Source organism: Chanodichthys erythropterus, chromosome 10 (genome assembly GCF_024489055.1).
Source record: "Chanodichthys erythropterus isolate Z2021 chromosome 10, ASM2448905v1, whole genome shotgun sequence".
Classification (NCBI taxonomy): Eukaryota; Metazoa; Chordata; class Actinopteri; order Cypriniformes; family Xenocyprididae; genus Chanodichthys; species Chanodichthys erythropterus.
Window position 1 is genome coordinate 49223509 of NC_090230.1, and position 23586 is coordinate 49247094.

Genomic DNA, 23586 nt, shown 5'->3' on the forward strand with positions numbered 1-23586 from the left:
AAAACATTTTATAGAGCACTCCCACCAAACATGCATTCCTGTAGACTAAACATGTAATATGTATGCCTTCACCATTTTCACAGATGTGTTTGTAGTTTACACAAATTTTCAGAAAGTTGCACTTTGAAACCAGTTTTCCAAAATTCATTTTTAGGCCCCAGTGTAAATGACCAAAATGCTTAAATTCAGTTTAGTTGGAACCGGTGTTGTGTAAACAGTCTGTTTATATAGTCCATTCATGACTGAATCAACTTTAGTACCAGGTGTAAACAGAGCCCCAGGTAGCATCCTAGGAGGGAAACTGCAAGTTTACATAAGAAATTCTCATGAGATAAAAAGGACAATTAGTGTTGTACTTGCATTATTGGGGGGGCCCACAAGTGAACATTGACTTTAGAGGGACTTGGGCATGAGTATCAATATGCAGTTTCCATTTTCCATATAACCTCATTGTTGGACCAATATACAAGTCATGAAAGACCAAACTCCAGTCAAAAACCCAAAGACAAGCATGCATTTCACAAACTTTATTAAAACCACAAAATTCATATGACCAGGTTAACTTGTCCACTAGAAACCACAGTTCGCCCACTAGAGATGGTCTTGACGTGCGTGTCTCTTCCTATAAGAGATATGGTAAAAGCATGACGCATTTGAGAATAACTTCTCAATTCCTGAAGTCAATCTACAGCACTCACTCACTTTTCCTAGCGCAGCTTTGCTCACAAGAGCCAGAAGAGGGATGGCACACCGCTGTACTGCAGTGGATGAAGATCTAACAGAGGGGGAAAGGGTTAAGACCTACAATTCACTATAAAGGGGATGATTAAGGGTTTGAGACAGACTGCAGAGCATACGGTTTCCTGCAGAGGAGCCAGTGATGATGGATCCACAAATGTAAACATCTTGACAACAAAGCGCTTGTAGTGGGTTGGGAACTGAAGACCAGATGATCCGGTCACTGGAACCAATGTGGTCAGGTAACGGTCATCCTGGTAAGGGCATCTGAAGAGCAAAGAGTCAGTCAGAAATGCCTTACAGCACACTAGATGGATAAAGACTGACATTACTCACCCATCAACCAGAAGGTCCCACTGGGGTAGACTGAGTGGACTGGGGGTTGATGTTGCCCAGCAGTGTCCCAGTATCAGGACAATGTTAGGGTCGGTCCTCTCCAAAATGCGCACCTCAACATACACAGGCTCCCGCAGGACTTTTGTGACTGGATAATCAGCATCTCTGTAGTAGGATGTGTACGCCTCGTCCCCTGAGGAAGAACACTGGTGTTAAACCAGAAACTGCTGCAACCTGGAGTTTTAGAAAGGCTTTAGGCATACTTGGGACAGACACTCACCTTCTGCACAGCCTTTGGTGACACACTGACCATTTGCCAGTCTAAGCTCCACCCTGAGGGGTCCAGGAGCAGCTACTGGTGGAGGTGGAGGAATGGTGTTGACCTCCACAACCAGAGCTTCCACAGAAGTACCAGAGTACCTACACTGGAAGAGAAGCCTGGACAACAAACAGTGAGCTTGTGGCATTTGTCATGGATTAAGAAGTGCTGAAGCACACATCACTTACTCAAAATGACTGTCCCGTGTGATGGAGCCAAGTGGTCCGATCCCCACTTCATATGAGGAGGTCATCCTGTTCTCATACACCACATATCCACTGTCCTCCTGCAAACAGTAACACTATTGGCATCCAGTCCATTTTAAGCCACGCAGAACAAAACCACAAGCAGCTACTCACCATCATGCTCGTGCCACATGCAGTGACGGGGAACTGGTATATAGCAAAGGAAGGTGTGGATCCCACAGGACTGCAAGGTGGATCGTTTCCACCCAAGAGACGGACTGAATCCAGGCTCAATCGAGGCAGAGTAACATCTCTAGCCACCACTACCACAAACTGACCATCTCTTATACACTGGACAGTCACTGGAACAAGGAACAAGAGCAGATTAATGCTGAGGATCAGGTTAACATGAACACCTTTACATTGACTCACTCTTACCTGCCTTCCCATAGTAACACTGCTGTCCGTTAAAGCAGCAGTTGATAGCGTCACACTCAGCACCACTGATACCAGGTGGTCCACATTGGATCTGCTCATAATCAGCTACAGCACATTTGTCAATGGGCTCTGCCTGTGCCACTGGCTGCTTAGGCTGAAACTGCTGAGAAAACTGCTGACTAGCTTGTTGAGCTGGTTGTTGAAACTGTTGGCTAGCTTGTTGACTAGCTTGAACTGCCTGTTGAAACCGTTGGCTAGCTAGTTGTTGATTAGCTTGTTGAACTGCCTGTTGAAACTGTTGGCTAGCTTGAACTGCCTGTTGAAACCGCTGAGGAGACTGCTGACTAGCTTGAGCTGGTTGTAACCGTTGGCTAGCTTGTTGTTGATTAGCTTGTTGAACTGCCTGTTGAAACTGTTGGCTAGCTTGTTGACTAGCTTGAACTGCCTGTTGAAACCGCTGAGGAGACTGCTGACTAGCTTGAGCTGGTTGTAACCGTTGGCTAGCTTGTTGTTGATTAGCTTGTTGAACTGCCTGTTGAAACTGTTGGCTAGCTTGTTGACTAGCTTGAACTGCCTGTTGAAACCGCTGAGGAGACTGCTGACTAGCTTGAGCTGGTTGTAACCGTTGGCTAGCTTGCTGTTGATTAGCTTGTTGAACTGCCTGTTGAAACCGTTGGCTAGCTTGTTGTTGAACTGCCTGTTGAAACCGCTGGCTAGCTTGCTGTTGACTAGCTTGTTGAACTGCCTGTTGAAACTGTTGACTAACTTGTTGAGCTGGTTGTTGAAACCGCTGGTCAGTTTGCTGGAACACCAGAGCTTGAGGATTCTGGGGCAGATTACTCAACTGTGGAACAGCATGACAGAAAGCACAAAACCACACACAAAGTGCTAAAGACTGAACAACACACCAACTTCCTGCCATTGTTCAACAGCTAGTTACACTGTTGAGATGCTGCCCTTTGGTCTTTTTCTACTCTACAGATTTTGGCTCATTAACAATAATCCCTCCCACTTCATTAATTGTCATGTTTCACCAGACTTGCATGAGTGGGAGTTTATGAAACTGAATGATTCTATTGGTTCTTAAGATTCAATTGTCCTTTTTTCCACCCTTATTGGACAAACATAAATATGACCACATATGCTCAAGCCCTGTTTACACCTGGTACTAAAGGGATAGTTCACCCAAAAATGAAAATTATCCCATGATTTACTCACCCTCAAGCCATACGTGTATACAGGCACGTGCACACATGCCTACACCAAAAGAGTAATCTCTGACCGGACGCAAAATGCAATGACAAACAAGTACAGAGGAGAGCAAAACAAAACATTTTATAGAGCACTCCCACCAAACATGCATTCCTGTAGACTAAACATGTAATATGTATGCCTTCACCATTTTCACAGATGTGTTTGTAGTTTACACAAATTTTCAGAAAGTTGCACTTTGAAACCAGTTTTCCAAAATTCATTTTTAGGCCCCAGTGTAAATGAGTAGGCTTGAGCACCTGCCCTTTTTCTTCCTCGAGAGAAAGTACCCTTTTTCTGGGGTGCTTTTTTTTTTTTTTTTTTTTAACAAATGAATATATATTCCTGTTTGCGCAGAGCTTCCCTGTCAAACAAATATATTTACTGAATTAAATACATAAATAAATACTATATCAGGTCGGCTTTGTCGAGTTCCGATGCCCTCACTCCACGACACGCCATTCATGCCCGCACGCCACGCCCCACCTCACCTTGAGTTTGCTGCTGGCTGAAAACTTGTGACAACTATTCCCACGAAAATGCAACTGCTGTCTGGCGATGAGAAGCGAAAAAGAAAAAAAGCCCTAGATGGATCTATCCCGTGCATTTCTTTCAGGTAGGCTAGCCTATGTTCACAAACCTGAAAGTTTTGGCTATTTAAGGGTTATTTATATTATATTAACGCTGCATTAATAGTTTGACCACCATCAACACATCTGTCTGATTTGATACTAATGAAATTTATGTCACATTATAATTTAAATTATTTTATTGTGCTATGCATTGCGTTTTGAACCATGGTAAAGGTATCGGTTGGGCTGTCAATATCAGAAGATGAGCATCATGGACGCACATCCATGTACCACATTATTAAACGGTTTTCTAAGGATGCATGGTTTATTAAAACTATTTTAAAATCATAATACAGCATTACATAATGCTATTCTTCAAAGCTTACACAGGATAATACGTCAATAAAAGTTTGAACCCTCGCTCTGTCTTTGCATGTTTGATGTCCACATATTCTTGTTGAAGAAATTACAGTGGCTGTAGCATTTCTATCACAAAGAAGTGGCCGAATATTATTATTTAACTAATAATATATTTTTAATCATGGTGGCTTTGATCGTGAATTTGATCGTGCTGTGCTGTGTAACAACAAAAATCAGCAGGCTTTTGGCGCTCTCTGCAGGTATTTGTTATAATATATAATGTATTAACAGTTAAGGAAAAAAAATCTTGATGTGTTTAAATATGCAGATTAGCTTGTTTTGGTTAATTTAGAAGAAATCTACAGATGCAAACAGACGGAGGGTAGTAGGCTTAAAACAAACTCCATCTAAATGTGTAGGGTTAGGGTTAAAAATTCTTTCCATTAGAGTAAAAGACATGGAAGCAAAAATGGACCACAATCTTAAAATATTACACTTCATGAAAGAAGTATTCCAATAATATATAAAAAAAATAGGTGCAGTCATTTATTTTAAATATATATAGCTACTTGAAAATAGTTGCTGTTGACTTCTCTTGTGATAAACCTAGTGAATACTAAAGAAGACCATGGTCTCTGTGTGAACTAATTGTGTGAGTGTAAGGGAAGTCAAAGTTGTCTTAATATATTTAAGGGTTCATTATTTTTTAAATAAATAATTATGAGAAGTGCCCTTTTTTCCACTTGAGCCCCTGCCCCCCAAAATGTCTGTGCAAGTCTCTGCTTACTAGACTTGACAGATAACAGACATGGAACTCAGCATTCTTTGCTCAGTGTTTTTCTTAGTTATTGATAGGCCTATAATACCAACTGAAGCTCCTAAAATACACAGAAATGCCATTTAAACTGATTTAAAGTTTAATTTTTAATTTTTCCATTTTTAATTTAGAGTGTACTATTGCTGTCCTCAGGGCAAACCACATTTATCCATCTCGCCCTTACAAAGAATAAGTTTATTCAAGTGTGGTTTTAGTATACTTCTTTAAAAATAAAATTAAGAAAATATACTTTCAGTCTACTTTTCATGTAGGCCTACTTTTCATAAATATACTTAAATTACTTTTAAGTATACTTGACTTATACTGACAGAAATATTTGTATATTTGGCCTATACATTTACTCTTTTGATTGAGATCTACTCAAAAGTATAATTACATATTCTAAGTGTACTTGGCTTACAGATGTGTTTACTCATTTGATTGAATAGCCTACTTTTTTTCACATAGTTTTCATACTGTCTTATAAACTTACATATTTTGGCATCCAATACAATAGATTTGTTTGAAAAAAAATTGATTTATAAAGAAAACAGATATGTTCCTAATTCTGGGTATGTACATGGAAGAGTAGAAATTGTTGAAAAAAAGTTGTTTTATTTTTGTGCACAAAAAGTATTCTCGTTGCGTCATAACATTAAGGTTGAGCCACTTAACGTAGACTATTTTAACTATGTCTTTGCTACCTTTCTGGGCCTTGAAATGTGCAATTGATGACGTTGCTGTGTGGTTCAGATACCTCTTAGATTTCATCAAAAAAAAAAAAAAAAAACACTAAAATGTGTCACTGAGCACAAAATGAAGCCATGGTCCTGACCTGAACCCTATAGAAAATGAGTGGAGTAAACTGAAATCAAGAATCACCAACATGGATCTGGGAATATGAAGGATCTGGAGAGATTCTGTATGAAGGAATGGTCTCTGATCTCTTGTCAGGTATTTTCTAAACTCATCAGGCATTTCAGAAGAAGACTCAGAGCTGTTATCTTGGGAAAAGGACATTGCAATAATTGAGTGCCAATAACTGTGGCCAACGTGAACTAGAGAAAAACATTTATTTCATAATGAGCTTTACCCCTCATTTCCACATGTTTTTTCCACAATTTTGGGAATTTTTTGAAAGATCAAAAGATTAAACAATGCAGATTCATTTTCACACTTTGCTCATATTTACCAATATTTGTGGAGGGCACTGTAAATAGTAAACTATAAGTATAATGTTATGTTCACTTGTTATGTTCACTTAAATGTAGTATACTTGCAGTATAAAACTACTAAACTAGCAGTTTACTGACAGTATACTTAAAAAGTGCACTGTAAAATTTTTCCAGGATTTCACAAGATATAACTGTAATATTTCACAGTTAATTACATTATTACCACTTCACAGGCTTTAACTGTGATAATTCACAATATAATACCATATTTAGACTTTTACTGTGAAAATAATGCAGGCGCGGGGCTTTTACAAGAAACTACTGTGAATGCCGTCTTTTTTGACTTTTTTGAGTGGCAACTGCGGCAGCGTCATCAGAGCGTCATCAGAGCTCTCTGATCTACGTGGTCCCATTCGGTGGATTCAGACAGCGGTAAGTGTTTAAATGTCAAACTTTATCAATTTGATGTTTTTTATATGATAGTGCATGTAATTTAAAAGTATGAACCAAATTAGCGTTAGTTGTAGGTTCTGTTGTCATGTTTTTGTAACTTAGCTGGAGCAGACTCGCGTCGACGTTTAAGCGCGCAAATTTGAATGAAAAGACGTTGGTTGTAGTGTTAATTATACCATATTAAGTTAACTGTGAGATGTCTGATTAGATACACCGTCGAACATTTAACTTTAGCTTTACTTAAAGCTTATATTAGTTACTCTAACAGCGTTCTCTCTTTTACCACAGCTTCTACATTGACCGACGATACATAAAGTTATAAGGTAAGATGTGGCCTTAATGTGGGTATTATGACAGTTATTATCAACTAGATAAATTATGGTGTTTGTGGATTTGGGCAAAGGTGGATTAAATTCATCTAAAATTAGTAACTTTATAATTTTCTTCCCTGCTGTGTGTGTGAAACGGAGCAACCGTTGTCTTTCTGGTCAACAGAAAAATGAAGTGCGCATGTCCATGTATTTTTTTTTATCTTGTCTCTGGAATTTTCCACTGCCAAAATAAATGTTTTGCGCGGCAGTTTTCCCGCTGTTAGACCAATGTGCACTTATCTGTGTTTTGCCAGTACATTAATGTTGGTTATAACTAGACAGTCCAAAGTAATTGCAGTGATTTGTATCTGTAGGATATACGTTTGTAATTATTGTCTTTTAATCGTCATCTGGTAATGGTGTTTGTATATTCAACTTAAATACAAACCGTATAGTTTAGTTTCCAGTAGCCTACAGGGTGGTGATGTAGCTTTCTAGCTACACTACACACTGTTCATTTTAAAGTTAAAAACCCGAGTAGTCCTTAATAGTGTTATGACAGAGACACCGGAGGCAGAGATAAAAGCAATTATGCAGTTTATTGAGGTGATCAGCAGAGACACAGGTGAGTAGACTGGTGAATACGGAGATAATGACTGAGAATGATGGATAATACTGTCCTTGTTCTTTGTGCAGGTGATCTTGGAGGAAGACGCTGGAGCTGGCAGACGAACACACTCACACACAGGAAGGTAAGCACACAGGGAGACCAGGAGACGGTGGAGACGAAGGAGATAATGGAGACAGGTAAGTATCACTTTTGGAGTCCTTGAAGGTAAGCATACAACAGGTTGTATCACAAACGAGACCGGACGATGTGTGTGTGTGAGTGTGTGGCTTTTATCCTGTGGTTGATGACTGCGGTGATGATGTGCAGGTGGCGGTGATTAGTAGGCTGGAGATTGAGTGCGTGGGTAAGGAAGTGAGGTGGAACCTGACGTGTCTGTGACAGTACCCCCCTTCCGTCGTGGTGGTCGTCCTCGAGGTCGTGGGGCAGGTCTGTCTGGGTGATTGGTGTGGAAGGTCTGTAACAAAGCAGGATCAAGGATATCATTCTTGGGGACCCATGAGCGTTCTTCGGGCCCGTAGCCCTCCCAGTCCACCAGATACTCTAAAAGACCACCACGGCGCCGGGAGTCCAGAATCTCACGTACAACGTAGGCTGTTCCATCATCCAGAATGAGTGGAAGGGGGGGCTCGACGGCTGTCACGTCAGGTTCTGTGGGAGGAAGAACAGAAGGGTGGTGAGGTTTTAATAGTGAAACATGGAAAGTTGGGTGAATTCTCTTGTATTGTGCTGGGAGTTGTAACCGGTAAGTGACAGGGTTGATCTGTTGCAGGATGGTTGCAGGATGGTGAACGGGCCAATGAAGCGGGGACTCAGCTTCTTGCAGGGCAGGCGCATCTTGATGTCTCTGGTGGACAGCCAGACCTTCTGCCCCGGTTGGTAGTTTGGAGCGTGGGAGCGCCGAAGGTCGGCTGTCGTCTTGCGCCTGCGCAGGGCTCTCTGTAGCTGGTGGTGAGCTGAGTCCCATACCCTCTCGCTCTCCCGGAACCAGTGGTCGACAGCTGGAACGTTGGAGGGTTCCCCGTCCCAGGGGAACAGTGGGGGCTGGAAGCCGAGCACGCATTGGAAAGGTGTTAATCCAGTTGTAGCTTGACGGAGGGAGTTCTGGGCGTACTCGGCCCAGCCCAGATACTGGTTCCAGGAGTCCTGGTGGCCATGACAGAAGGTACGCAGGAAGCGGCAGATCTCCTGGATCTTCCTTTCCGTCTGCCCGTTCGACTGAGGACGGTATCCAGACGACAGACTGACGGTCACACCCAGGAGGGAGAAGAAGGCCTTCCAGACCCGCGAGATGAATTGTGGTCCTCTGTCTGAGACTATGTCTTCGGGGATTCCGTAGTGACGGAAGACATGGTTGAACATTAACTCTGCTGTGGTCATAGCAGTTGGTAGACCCTCCAGGGGAATAAGGCGGCAGGCTTTAGAGAAGCGGTCTACGACGACCAGAATGCAGGTGTTACCATCAGACTCGGGGAGGTCCGTGACAAAATCTACTCCCAGGTGTGACCAGGGTCTCTCAGGAACGGGCAGAGGAAGAAGCTTGCCGGTGGGAAGATGGCGTGGGCTCTTGGAGATGGCGCACTCCCTGCAGCCCTGCACGTACCTCCTGACATCGCTGGCCATGTTTGGCCACCAGAAGCGCTGTTTGAGCAGCGAGAGGGTTTCATTGACCCCCGGGTGACCAGTGCCAAGTGAAGTGTGAACGGAGTGCAGAAGTGGAGTGCGTCGTGTCCTGGTGATGTAGCGCAAGCCTTGGGGACAACCCGGCGGAGTGCGTGAGGAGGCATTGGAGGAGGGTAAGGTCTCTTCTGACCATTCAATGGGGTTGACGAAAATGGATTCTGGCAGGATGGTTTCAGGTTCTTCGTTCTTTTCTTCTGGTGAGTGGAGACGAGAGAGAGCATTGGCTTTCAGGTTCTTAGAGCCAGGTCTGTATGAGATGGTGAAATGGAACCTTGAGAAGAACATCGCCCAGCGGGCTTGGCGAGGGTTGAGTCGTTTGGCGGCTTTCAGATACTCAAGGTTTTTGTGGTCGGTAAATACCTGAAAGGGATGCTTGGCCCCCTCCAACCAATGCCTCCACTCCTCAAGGGCGAGTTTTACAGCCAGGAGTTCACGGTCCCCGATGTCATAATTCACCTCCGCCGGGTTGAGCTTGCGGGAGAAGGCGGCACATGGATGGAGCCTACTTGGATTCCCCTGCTGCTGCGAAAGGACCGCTCCCACTCCTGTGGTGGAGGCGTCCACCTCCACGACGAATGGTAGGTCCGGGTTAGGGTGGACGAGGAGGGGAGCGGTGGTGAAGGCTTTCTTGAGGGTTTCAAATGCTTCTGTGGCAGTTTGGGACCAGGACAGAGACTTGGGCTGCTTGCGGAGGAGGTTGGTGAGTGGGCAAACGATGGTACTGTAGTTTTTGATAAATCGACGGTAGAAGTTGGAGAAACCAAGGAATCGTTGGAGTTCTTTTACGGTGCTTGGAGCTGGCCAGTTTTGGATGGCAGATACCTTCCCCTCGTCCATCCGGATGCCACTGTGATCGATGATGTATCCAAGAAAGTGGACAGAGGGCTGGTGGAAAGAGCACTTCTCTGCTTTCAGGAACAGATGGTATTGCCGTAAGCATTGGAGGACCTCCGCAACGTGATGGCGATGTTCGGCCAAGCTCCGGGAGTATATCAAGATGTCATCGATATATACCAACACGAACTTGTGGAGAAACTCCCGGAGCACCTCGTGGATGAAATCCTGGAATACGGAGGGGGGCGTTGACCAGGCCATACGGCATCACGAGATATTCGTAGTGACCGGTGGGCGTGACGAAGGCGGTCTTCCACTCGTCCCCCTCGCGTATCCGGATGAGGTTATACGCGCTGCGGAGGTCCAGCTTGGTGAACACAGTGGCACCACAGAGATGTTCCAGGGCTGCTGGGACGAGGGGAAGTGGGTACCGGAACTTTACTGTAATCTTGTTGAGTGACCGGTAATCGATGCATGGCCGCAAGCCTCTGTCCTTCTTGGCCACGAAGAAGAAGCTTGAAGCAGCAGGGGAAGTAGACGGGCGGATGTATCCTTGGTTAAGGGCCTCTTTGATGTATTCCTCCATGGCCTTCTCCTCCAGCACTGATAGGGGGTAAATGCGTCCCCTAGGCACTGGTTCACCCGGCAACAGATCTATGGCGCAGTCCCATGGCCGGTGTGGAGGAAGCTTGGAGGCGCGTTGTGGGCAGAAGACGTCACTGAAGGGGGCGTAGTCGGGAGGTATGTCGATGGAGCGTTTTTCTACAGGGCTTTCGATGGAGGTAGCATTGATGGAGAGGTTCTTGGGGTGAGGATGCTTTGGAACAGGAAGATCTGGAAAGCAGCTGGAGAAACAGTGGTCGCCCCACTTCAGGACTTCGCCCGTGCGCCAGGAGATGGTGGGATTATGGAGCTCCAGCCACGGGCGCCCTAGAACCACGTCAGCGGTGGACTCCTCCAGAACCAGCAGATGGATGAGTTCATGATGGAAGATACCCACTTGAAGTTGAAGAGGTCCAGCAACACGGCGAACTGTCTTACGGCTCAGGGGTTTGCCCGTGATGGAGTTGATTTGATAGTGAGTCGGAGACGGCGAGGTCTTGAGCCCGAAGTGTCGACAGAGGGCGCCGGAGATGAAGTTTCCTGCTGACCTTGAGTCGAGGAGTGCCACCACTGGAATGGAAATGTCAGCAGCAGTAAGGTTTACAATTGTAGTGAGTGGTTTCATGTTCTGAATAGAGGGAATGATGGCACTCACCACAGGTCGAGGAGGACGGGTTGGGCATGTTGAGATGACATGCCCAGGTAATCCACAGTATAAGCACAGATTCAGGGTCAGCCTTCTCTGTCTTTCTGTTGGTGATAAACAGGAGTTATCCAACTGCATAGGTACGGTGGCTGGTTCTGGAGAGCTGACGGGTTCGGACCGACGGAGAAACGTGCCGGCGAGTGGCTGGCCCTGGTGCTCAAGGAGACACGACTGCATACGAGAACCCACTCTGATGGCAAGCTGGATGAAGCGTTCGAGTCCTAAGGAGTCCTCGTATGCAGCGAGATGCAGCCGCACGTTGGGTTCCAAACCCTGTCGAAAGGTGGTGATGAGGGCTTGTTCGTTCCATCCACTGTTAGCGGCGAGTGTTCGGAACTGCAAGGCATAATCGTTAACTGTATTGTTTCCTTGTTTTAAATTATACAGTTTCTCACCAGTTGTTGAATCAGTCAAGGGTCTACCGAAAACTTCTCTGAAGTGAGAAACAAAAGCAGCATAGGATTTTACAACAGGTCCTTTCTGAGCCCAGAGGGAATCTGCCCATTGAAGAGCCTTGCCTTGCAGTTGGGAAATCACGAACGCTATCTTCGCCATGTCGGTAGGATATAAGTGCGGCTGCATCTCCAGGACCAACTCACATTGAAGGAGGAATCCACTGCAGTCCTCCGCCGATCCTGAGAAGGGCGCCGGTTTGGCCATGGGACTGGCGGTGAATACAGGAGAAGCAGTGGTGGTGGTGGATGCGGAAGCAGCCGCGGCGGTGGATACAGGTGACGGTGATGGTGGTTGTGGATTGAGAGCTCGTCTGAGAGCATCCACGAGCTCTTGGAACGGGTCGTGATGGCTCATGCTGATCGACAGTTGTTATGGTCCGGTCTTCTGTTATGACAGAGACACCGGAGGCAGAGATAAAAGCAATGATGCAGTTTATTGAGGTGATCAGCAGAGACACAGGTGAGTAGACTGGTGAATACGGAGATAATGACTGAGAATGATGGATAATACTGTCCTTGTTCTTTGTGCAGGTGATCTTGGAGGAAGACGCTGGAGCTGGCAGACGAACACACTCACACACAGGAAGGTAAGCACACAGGGAGACCAGGAGACGATGGAGACGAAGGAGATAATGGAGACAGGTAAGTATCACTTTTGGAGTCCTTGAAGGTAAGCATACAACAGGTTGTATCACAAACGAGACCGGACGATGTGTGTGTGTGAGTGTGTGGCTTTTATCCTGTGGTTGATGACTGCGGTGATGATGTGCAGGTGGCGGTGATTAGTAGGCTGGTGATTGAGTGCGTGGGTAAGGAAGTGAGGTGGAACCTGACGTGTCTGTGACAAATAGATTCTATATTTTCACATTTATCTTTAACTAATGTGTATATATTGTTCATTACTTTTTATGTGGTTCAGTAGTCTTTAGTAATTTAGGTGTGGGTGATCCAAATACAGTATGTTGGTGTTATAAGGGCAATCTGCTAGCTACATCCAAAATTGCTAGTTTAAAAAAGCCCTGTATTTAGTTTTTCTCAACTGAAGAACACAATGTTCAACTGTAAATTCAGTTTATGTGAGCATGTGTCTGAGACTGTTAGTGAGTTTATTCAGCACTCAAAGCTGCATAGCAATGCTCCTAACTTTAAGTACAATTGCGGTGTGCCTGAATGCTCTAGGATGTATCACAAAGCAAATATTTTGACAACTCATATGTATAGAGAGCATAAAGGGCTTGGATCATCTGTGCGACCTTGCAAGCAATTTGAGACTCCCTTAAAATGTGTTGCTCCGTTTTGTACAGTTGCATGTGACACCGTAAGCTCCCTCATCAAGCATTTGAAGTCACACATACATGAAGGATTAGAAATCAAATGCCCAGTCAGAGGTTGTGATTGCAGCTTTACAGTTGCATCCACTTTAGCCTCACATTTTTCAAGGAAACACAAAAACCTAGATCACACCTTGTTAGATGTGTCCGATCCTGCTGAGCCTAGTAGTCTGCATAGTCAGCCATGTTCTGATACTTCTGTTGTGGATGATAATGAGCCAGAGGGGCCATTTGCTGTAGATGAAACTCTCTATTTGCAAAACCTTGCCCTTCTGTATCTTAAATTACAAGGAAAGTTATTGCTACCAGCCAGTACCATACAGACAATCATTGAGGACTTTCAAAATGCCCATGAAATTGGCTTATCACATTCCCTTATGATCTTAACTAAGAAACTGAAAGAAATTGGAATCCAAGAGGACACTATAAGCAACATCATTGATGAAATGAACAGGGAAGATCTTCTTAAGATGTGTAACAGGGACATTTTGAGTACAGACCAAAAAAGGAAGGGTTTTTTTAAAACCAGTTTCAACTATGTTGAGCCTGTGCCTTTTCTTTTGGGCAGTGATGAAAATGGTAACGAGTGCTTTTCCCAGTATATTCCCATCCATGAGATGTTAGCTACACTGTTCAAAAGTGAATCTGTAAGAGAACAATATGTCGCCACACATTTGCAACCAGCTACTGAAAATATAATTCAGGATGTGAGAGATGGAGAGGGATTTAAGGGCAATCAGCTGTTGAAAACAGAGCCTTCCTCTGTTGGTGTGATCCTATATCAAGATGCTTTTGAGGTTGTGAATCCACTTGGTTCAGGGGGAAAAAAACACAAGGTTTTAGCTGTTTACATGACCCTGACTGACATTTTGCCTCACAATAGATCCACAATAGATCAAATGCAACTTGTCCTCCTATGTAGGGAGAAAGATTTTAAATACTTTGGCATGAACAAAGTTTTTGAACCATTGATCACTGACCTCAAACTTCTAGAGGAAGAAGGTATTTTGACAAATGATGGCAGAGTAGTAAAAGGAGCTTTACTCGCCATTTCAGGAGACAACCTGGGATCACATTGCATTGGGGGATTTGTCGAAAACTTCAGTCGGGCAAGCCATTTCTGCCGCTACTGTGAGATTGACAGAAATGCATTCATGAATGAACCATACACGTGTGGGACTTCAAGAACTGCACTATCCTATCAAAGTCATTTGCAAGGTTTAGACACCAGTGCTACTGCTACAGTATGCGGCATCAAGATGGACTCTCCTTTTAACCAGCTTAATTATTTTCATGTTTGCCAGCCAGGGCTCCCGCCATGTCTGGGGCATGACTTGTTTGAAGGTATTGTGTCTTATGACCTTGCCTTGTTTGTTGGTCACTTGGTTCAGGAGAAGCACTTTACCTACTTACAATTAAACAGATGTAAAAATCAATTCAAATATCAAGGAAATGATGCCAGCAGCAAACCAGCAGACATGTCTCCTGGTAATGAACGCTTAAGTGGACATGCAGTTCAAAACTGGTGCTTTCTGAGGTTTCTACCTCTTTTTGTGGGTGACAGAATTAAAGATCCTTCTGAAAATGAAGTATGGCAACTCATTCTGCAGCTGAGAGAGATTGTGGAGCTTGTTTGTGCACCAACCATTACAACAGGCCAAGTGGCATATCTTAAAGTCCATAATGAAGAATATATCTTCAGTCGTCAAAGGCTTTTCCCTGCCAGTCCATTAAAACCCAAGCATCACTATCTGTGCCATTACCCAGAGCTGATTCTTCACTTTGGCCCACTTATACGCCTGTGGACGTTACGGTTAGAGAGCAAACACACCTTCTTCAAGCAGTGTGCTAGGAAATTGCACAACTTTAAGAATCTTTGCAAAACTCTTGCAGAAAGACACCAACTATTGCAAGCCTACCTGAGTGCAGGCAGACTCTTTCCTTCAGATGTGCATGTTGATAAGGGTACAGAGTTTTATGTGAGTGATTACAATGACAGGATTAGGGCTTCAGTAGCTGGTCAAAATTTTGAGTCACAGTCTGCAGTAGCTTGCAATGAAGTCACAGTGAAAGGCACAGTATACCGAAAGGGGATGTGTGTTTTGCTTGAGAGTACTGATAGAGAACTTTCTGTGGGAAAGATTAATCTTATCATTGCTCTTAATGAGTCTGTGCAGTTTGTGACTCAGAAACATACTTTTGTGAAGCTGAGAGACATGGGTGTCTATTGTGAATTAGGAGCAGCCCAAGAGGATTATGTTTGCATCGAGCAAAAGGATTTGCTTGACTATTATCCTCTTCCATCATATAAAGTATATGATATATCACTAATTGATCTCCACCATTCTTTTCCAGAGGCAGTTTGAACTAGCACTTGTCAGAGGTAGCCGTAATTGATGTGACGAGTGGAGCAAGCAGGTAGAAATGCACACACAAGAAGTAAACTTATTGGGTGTTCCTTTTAATAACATTTTTTTAAGCTATGGCACAGGTTCTGCTTTACTACCATATGTTCTGTAGTACATGTTCTCATCACAGTGATTAACAAAAAAAAAAAAAAAAACTGATTGTAAAACTGTTCATATTTTAAGCTTGTTTAAGCTTAAAGTCATTCTTTTATAATTCATCACACGGTTAAAATTTATATGCCCAGAGCTGGTGGTTTTTAGGTGTGATAAAAAAAAAATGCTGAAGAAAAAAAGAAAATGATGCCATCCCTGCCTGTATTAGATAAACTATTAAACTATTTCAATAGTATATTTGTCTAAACTGTTAATGGTTTCTTAAATATCCTAGTTCATTACATCCAGATTCAATTCATACATTCCTTTTGTCAATTACTTTAGACAATGTTTTGCTTACTAAATGTGTTTTTCTAAATAGGTGTAAATAGTTTGATTGTATTCCCCAAGTTAGTATATAGTGTATAGTAGTGTATATAGTTAGTTTATAGTGTATAGCAGTGTATATAGTTAGTATATAGTGGAAAGATATCTGTTGTTGAAATGTTGGACAACTTGTACATTTTATTATTTTTTTCCTTATATAGTGCTTTTAACAATGTAGATTGTTTCAAAGCAGCTTTACAGAGATAAGTGTATAATTTAAGGTTACAGAGATTGTTTTGGCTTTATAGCAGTGTTAAGTTATTTTCCGTCTAAAGTTAGTTTTGATTGATCCGCTTCTGTCGCAATGATCATTTGTTATTAAATCAGTGGCCGCTAAGTTTGAGCAGACATACAAACAACAGATATGTAACATGTAACATTAAAGTGTGAGGAAACATAATTTGTTTCTAATCAACATGGAAAATGGACAGTGTGACTGAAAAGTGCAGTAAACTCTTGGAAACTTTTAGTTTGGTCAGGAATGACTGAGTTATATATAATGATGAGTTATATATAGTTCCACTCTTTTAGGTACAGTCTGTTGCAATAATAAAGCTCAAACATTGTGTATATAACCATAGTAATTTGACAAATGGAATTGTTTGTATGTCTGCTCAAACTCTTTTTTCAGAAAATGGATGAAGTAATGATGAAAGAAGTGGTGCTGTCATTCATACCTGGTCTCTCTGAAGAAACTCTGACTTCACTGCTGTATGGGTTGCAAGAGCTTGGTGTGGAAAGCAAGGAAGACCTTGCTTTGGTTCAAGAAAAAGACATAGAGAAATACCTTCGACCTATTCAGTGTCGAAAGTTACTGAATGGCTTTAAAGGTAACTATATTTTTGATACTTTCCCATTGAAAAGTTGAATAATCTAAAGTTAAATAAAATTGAATAGAATAAAAATAAAGTTAAAACTAATGCATATAATGCATAAAATTAAGAAAAAAAAAAACATTTTTGAAGAAAGGCAGCATTACATAAGTGTAAATATAGCATGAATATAGCATCTACTCGGTCGGTCAGTTGGGTTCGAAATCTGCCCAAAGTAAACCATTTCTTGGCCAAAGTTTTTTTTTAATTTTTTATTATGATTTTGTAAATTCGTACCCGCAGAGCTTCAAACGGCATCCGACCCGTTTTCCAACAGCTGCACTAATTAAAATCCGCACCCGACACGCTTAAAATAGAACCGACACTCGACCCGCAACCGAAATAAAATAAGTTTAGCCAATCACATTATAGACACAATTACAAAAATTTTTATTGACAGGTCATACAGAAGTTATTACACGACAATTAACACAAGGACAAGTTCAGCCGAAGCTGTCATAAGGCTGGTACTTGAAAAACATTGCTAACGTTACCATAAAACTGAGTAGCCTTATCACATTTTACCAATCGAACTGACACGGCTACAACACTATATCTGCCACGCAATTTCGTATAACCTACATCTGACCATTTTGGGTTCAAACACGCCTGCACACCACACATCCTGTACTGAACAGTGTTACATTTGAAAAATACTGTTCGATAGAACTGCTTTCTTACCACAGTTATCTGCGTGCTTCCTCGGCGATGAAGTTACACATCTGCGGCTATTCAACACGAAAATGCATGCAGCAAATAAGCCTTTCACAATATTTTCTTCAGATAACTCCAAATTTCTCCCACAACACATGCATGGTGTTTGAGACTCACTGTATGTCATGTCCATGTACTGAACTCTTGTTATTTAACTATGCCAAGATAAATTAAATTTCAAATTCTAGGGCACCTTAAAAAAAAAAAACATGAGCAAAAATAAGAAAATACATTTTTTTTGTCAAAGACTACATCCAGATCGGATTCAGAGCGATAATCAAACACAGATGGTGTACCTTCTCTCTCCCTTTATGTAATAATCTGTTCTCTTGTGTGTAGGACTCGCAATAGTTCAACTGGAACTGGTTCCTGTCACTCCAACCGTTGTCCCCAGCTCCTTAAACACTCCTTCCAACTTCCCATGCACTCAAGACACCATTTCATCTCCATCCTTGCCACTTGGCAGACCATGGCATGTAGCCTTCGAGGTCAACTGGGATAGGATGCCAGCAGCTATTCGAAAGGCACTGACAAATAATACAAGACCATCACCAAGCGATAGAAAAGATATGGTTAGGGCAGTGGTTGATCAGATGTTGGATCATGAGCCTAACCCAAACAGAACAATGTGTCACAACATTGCTCGAAGCATTGTAAGGAGCTATCCGAAATGTTTTGCTGACGTTGCAAAAAATGGAGACATGCTTGGAGATGGTTGTCATTCTTTTCTGCAGCAAATAAAAACTAGGGTGGAATATAAAACCAGGAACAACACACTAGTGAGACGACGCAGAGAGAGGACGCACAGTCAGGTACCAGATGAAGGCAGAGGCATGACTAGAGGCCCTGTAGATCAGTACGGCTGTGTAAGGTGGTGTCCTGTGGAAGTCCCAGTTGGCGAAACTGAGCAATCATTAGATGGCATTAAAAGTCATCTCCTCAACATCTACTCAGAGGAAGGCATGAGTGGTGCTGAGAGAGCTGAACCTCTGATGGAGAAGACCTATATCATCCAGCGACGCTATCTTAATAGTGTACCTGCGCCAGCCATTGCAGTTGTAAAAGAGGAATGGCCTTTTCTCTTTTCACCAAGAGGTATTTTTTCCCTATTCCATCTTGTGAAGCACATGGCTCATTGCATGGGTGGAGTATAGTCTCAATCATCCGAAATGTAAAATGCACATCTCTTTCAAAAACAATCCAAAGCTATAAAAATTCCCTTATTTTACAAGGCAGTATGTATGTAACGGGTTGCGACTATAGCCGCTTTCCGACCAAGTAGTTATAGGAACTTAGTTCTAGGAACTGTCCACTTCTAAACAGTTCTAAGAACTACTCACCCCCAAACTCGGTTTTGCTGTTTGCGTTCGCACTGGCCAAGTGGCCATAGGAACTGGTAGGAGGGGTAAGGGAGTGACGCAAGCACGGTGACTTTTATTTTGACTGCGCGACAGACCTTTATTTTGGCGGCGCTGAGAACGCCAGAGCAAACAATGCTCGCATTCTCTGTGTTTATTAGTTAGCAATCTGTCTAACAGTACTGTTTAGTATCTTATTAGAAAGAACTGTTATAGAAAGTAGACAGTATATGAAAAAAGGTTATTAGCCTATGCCGTGTGGTTGATGTCCAGTGTTGCTAGCTGGGCAGATAAACATAGCCTAATCATGTTTGGTTTGGTCCCCTCAAAGTTGCGTTGGATTTTCTCTTCAGCATAAAGGTTTAGAGACCCATCTATCACTGTTTTTCATGTTTGTATAGTTAGTTTATGGAGTAAATATATAGGCTATAATCTGTGTGTTTACATTCTAGCTGTTTTAAAAATGGCGGGTGCTGGTGTTCCCAGGGTGTTCCGCGTGCGTCCGGTCAATCAGCGTACACTAACGTCACGGATAGTTCCTATAGTGCTGGTTTAGACCCTACTCTGAAGTAGGGCCTAAATTAGTTCCTACAAATGGAGTTCCTAGAACTAAAATCGTTCCTTGTTCCTGCGGTGCGAACACGCGAAGGGTGAATTACCCTGGTCTGAACCGCGTCTACTACTGTCTTCCTCCATGTTTGTTTATGTATTGCTTTGTGCATGGGCATGCCGTGAGGTGCATCTTGACGTAAAATTCTGCCGTAAAACGCCTTATCGTGGCTTAAACGATAGAGCCTTATATAAAACGATAGACATTTTATATCGTCCAGACGATATATTTCGTCATATCGCCCAGCCCTAATTTTATCAATGAAGTTGTGTTTACAACGGCACGCGTATGCCCAGTGTTGGTGAATGGTCACGTGATCCGCGTTTTCAGTCGTTTTAATGTGGACGGAGATCAATTCTAATACGCAGCTAAAACGCTGGTGTGGACGGAGATCGTATTCGTTTTAATTCTCCGTTTCTAAACGAAAACGCAGTAGTGTGGACGGGGCCTTAATTTGTGTTTCTGTGCTGGAGACCAGACCAGATTAGACCAGAGACAAAGCTTAAAAAAAGTCAGAAACAACTAGAAAACTGGGTGCTTTATTGTGAAAAAGATATAAGAAATGAAATGTTTATCATATCATCTGTGAATGGGTAATAATTCTAGGAGGAAGAGTACAAGTAGAAACAGCCATAGGGAGATGGAGAGGCAACAGGCTCTTACTCCATCCTCTGCAAACGGAACATGTAAATTATGTAAATTGTTGTGTGCGAATGCTTTGCCTAGGTAAATCACACACCTCTACTTTGGTGAAGGTCTATTCTTGACTGTGTTTGTGATGGAAATGTTTTTCAGTTCAGTTCCATGCATTTTTTTTTCTGAATTACAGTACTTACACCTGAATTACACCTTTGTTTAAACTGAGCTAACTTTAGTTTGACTCTGTACTGCAAAAGCAGTGACCCACTGAAGGTGATGACTGGGAACTGACACCTTTTTCATCACACTTGAATTAAACTAACAGGTTTCTTCTGTCTTTTTGTTTGTAGGTGCTTCTTGGGCATCAACCCAGAGACAGGCACAAAATCTAAGAGGCAGAGAGGTCACATGAACCAGCAAGTCTGCACTCTTATCAGGAAGCTCATTGACTTCGAATGGATGTCAATCTAATGTAAGCTGTGTTCCAATTTAAGAACGGACTAATGAAACACAGTATCTGTGTTAAAGGAACACGCTGACTTTTTGTGACTTTATCTTATTCCCCGTATCCCCCAGAGTTCGATAAGTCTATACATACCCTTCTCATCTCCGTGCGTGCTGTAACTCTGTCTGACGCACCCACCGCTAGCCTAGCTTAGCACAAAGACTGGAGGTAAACGGCTCCAGCTAGCATACTGCTCCCAATAAGTGACAAAATAACGCCAACATTTTCCTATTTACATGTTGTGATTTGTATAGTTACAGTGACTGTAACCATCTTCTAACCGTATACATACTGGGAACTATATTCTCAGAATATACTTGGGGAAGTAGCAGTGCTTCGCCTTCTGAGAATATAGTTCCCAGTATGTATACAGTTAGAAGATGGTTGTCTCATATGACCTTGTTATTTGTACACACTGTGACTATACAAATCACAACATGTAAATAGGAAAATGTTGGCGTTATTTTGTCACTTATTGAGAGCAGTATGCTAGCTGGAGCTGTTTACCTCCAGTCTTTGTGCTAAGCTAGGCTAGCGGTGGGTGCGTCAAACAGAGGCACTCAAGGAGATGAGAAGGGTATGTATGGACTTATCTAACTCTGGGGGATACGGTGAATAAGCTAAAGTCCCAAAAAGTCGGCGTGTTCCTTTAAGCTAGATGTAGTTATGCAGTAAGAAGTTTACTGAAGCTATTAAAGGGTTAGTTCACCCAAAATTGAAAAATCTGTCATTAATTACATCCCCTCATGATGTTCCAAACACAAGAATTTTGTTCTACACAAATTAAGAAAATTTTAAGCAATCTGAGAGCTTTCTGATCCCACCTATAGACTACTATGTTATAACCATTTTCAAGTCCGAGAAAGGTAGTAAAACCATCGTTAAAATAATAATGACTACAGTGGTTCAACCTCAATGTTATGATGCGACGAGAATACTTTTTGTGCGCAATGCAATCACATGCATGATCGAGAACACATCACGTGAAACGCATCGGATACTGGCACAGAAAGGAAAAAAATTGTTGAATCAAGTCGGTATTCTATTTTGTGTTGTTTTGTTTCTGCGCAGTAAAAGTATTCTCGTCACTTCATAACATTAAGGTTTAACCACTGTATACATATGGACTATTTTAACAATCTTTCCTGGCCTTGAAAGTAAAATAATTGCTGTCCATGGAGGATACAGAAAGCTCTCGGATTTCTTAAAATATCTTAATTTGTGTTCCAAAGATTTTTGGGGTGAACTATCCCTTTAATGTGTTCTATAGTGTCTCCTGATTCAATGTAGAGTTTAGATAGACTGCAAAATAAATGTGTAAAATTAATTGTTTTTACGTTTATTTGAATTTAACATGCCTTGACGTCTAAAAAACATCAAATTTACAGTACTTTACAATATTTTTAAGTGTAAATTTACATTACTTGCTACTGTGTTGAATTACTATGCAATTTAGCATGCAATTTTTACTTAAAGGGTTAGTTCACCCAAAAATGAAAATTCTGTCAGTAATTACTCACCCTCATGTTGTTCCAACCCCGTAAGACCTTCGTTCATCTTCGGAACACAAATTAAAATATTTTTGATTAAATCTGAGAGCTGTCTCACTCCTCCATAGGCTTCTAAGGGATTGAAACTTGCTGGCCCAGAAAATGTATTAAAGACATCATTAATATAGTCCAAGTGACTACAGTGGCTCAATCTTACGTTTACCAAGCAACGAGAATACTTTTTGTGCGCAAAACCCCCCCAAAATAACGACTTTATTCCACTATTTTTTTCCTTCTCTCTGGGCCTCGGGTGAATTCATGTAGTATAACAGCGTAGCGCTTCTGTGTAATATGTCACATGCATCACACACATGACCAGCGTCGGCCAACAGTGAGCATACGTGTGACGTATAACACAGAAGCGCTACGCTGTTATACTACAAGAAAAAACTCAAGGCCCACAGAGAAGGAAATGAATTGTGGAATAAAGTTTTTTTTTTTTTTTTTTTTTTTTTTTTTACGCACAAAGTATTCTCGTCGCTTTATAAACTTAAGATTGAGCTACTGGAGTCACTTGGACTATATTAAAGATATCTTTAATACATTTTTTTGGGCCAGCAAGTTTCAAACCCTTAGAAGCCGATGGAGGAGTGATCCAGCTCTCAGATTTCATCAAAAATATCTTAATTTGTGCTCTGTAATTACTGACAGAATTTTCATTTTTGGGTGAACTAACCTTTTAACCTCAATCATGTTACTTTCAGTCCTGTTACTCACGTGAAAAATAATAGGACTGGGTAAAAGTAACAGGAGTGATAAGAGTCCTGGTTTGTTGATTTAATATTAATTAAGAGTACTATTCACATAATTTTTTTTTAAATAGTTGAAATTACTTAAATTGTAGACATTTTAGGATTAGTGTTACAATGTGAGCACCATACTTACAGGGAGTCAGTCCACCACAGAGTAACTTAAACTTTTTGTCTTTCTTATCTTTTGTATATAGTGGATAGAACCCACACTATGCAGGTGCCAGCTGCGATGGAAGGAGCGAGACACCTGCGACCCTCTCTATTCCCACCTTTTTGTCTTTTCTTACATCTCTCTCCCTCACTCTCTCTTCTCTGTCTCCTCCTTTCTCTTTTGACACACGTTCCTGTTACCCAGTGTCAATCCCTGTTGCCCAGTGTTTTATTCATGTAATTAAATTGTATTTTACTTCTAAAAAATAAAAGTTATGTCACTGTTTTTATCAGTTTTGTTTGGTCCTTCATTTATGCTAAATCACAGTAATAGATAGACATTCACAGTTATG

General features: G+C 42.1%; 2 protein-coding genes and 1 long non-coding RNA gene across 4 annotated transcripts; 2 read left to right on the plus strand and 1 right to left on the minus strand.

Annotated features, from left to right (window-relative positions):
• Window positions 1-591: 591 nt before the first annotated feature.
• LOC137029720 (zona pellucida sperm-binding protein 4-like) lies at window positions 592-2938 on the minus strand. 2 transcript variants are annotated; one of them, XM_067399383.1, is made up of 8 exons: window positions 2303-2938; window positions 2017-2254; window positions 1753-1940; window positions 1582-1679; window positions 1355-1512; window positions 1075-1267; window positions 858-1005; window positions 592-775 (listed from the first exon to the last, which is right to left on the minus strand). In XM_067399383.1, the coding sequence occupies exons 1-8, from the start codon at window positions 2936-2938 to the stop codon at window positions 695-697; spliced, it is 1740 nt and encodes a 579-aa protein (XP_067255484.1). In that variant the 3' UTR covers window positions 592-694. The 2 variants fall into 2 exon arrangements, with proteins under 2 accessions (XP_067255484.1, XP_067255483.1); XM_067399382.1 differs by having other exon boundaries at window positions 2017-2938.
• A 3571-nt stretch (window positions 2939-6509) lies between these two features.
• Window positions 6510-23586, plus strand: LOC137029722 (uncharacterized). The gene is made up of 4 exons (XR_010896317.1): window positions 6510-6623; window positions 6933-6967; window positions 20627-20748; window positions 23278-23586. It is a non-coding gene; the product is annotated as an uncharacterized lncRNA (long non-coding RNA).
• LOC137029479 (uncharacterized) lies at window positions 16607-18823 on the plus strand. The gene is made up of 2 exons (XM_067399092.1): window positions 16607-16913; window positions 18009-18823. Exons 1-2 carry the CDS (start codon window positions 16676-16678, stop codon window positions 18821-18823), a joined length of 1053 nt encoding a protein of 350 aa, XP_067255193.1. The 5' UTR covers window positions 16607-16675.

Excerpts from the sequence above, each read along its gene's own strand:
- LOC137029479 (XM_067399092.1), top strand. The coding sequence starts at position 16,676 with ATGGAATTGTTTGTATGTCTGCTCAAACTCTTTTTTCAGAAAATGGAT. Across the intron at positions 16,914-18,008 it reads GTTACTGAATGGCTTTAAAG|GACTCGCAATAGTTCAACTG; the intron begins GTAACTATATTT and ends TCTTGTGTGTAG.
- LOC137029720 (XM_067399382.1), bottom strand. The coding sequence starts at position 2,938 with ATGGCAGGAAGTTGGTGTGTTGTTCAGTCTTTAGCACTTTGTGTGTGG. Across the intron at positions 1,680-1,752 it reads CATGTGGCACGAGCATGATG|GAGGACAGTGGATATGTGGT; the intron begins GTGAGTAGCTGC and ends TACTGTTTGCAG. Across the intron at positions 1,006-1,074 it reads TGGGACCTTCTGGTTGATGG|ATGCCCTTACCAGGATGACC; the intron begins GTGAGTAATGTC and ends TTTGCTCTTCAG.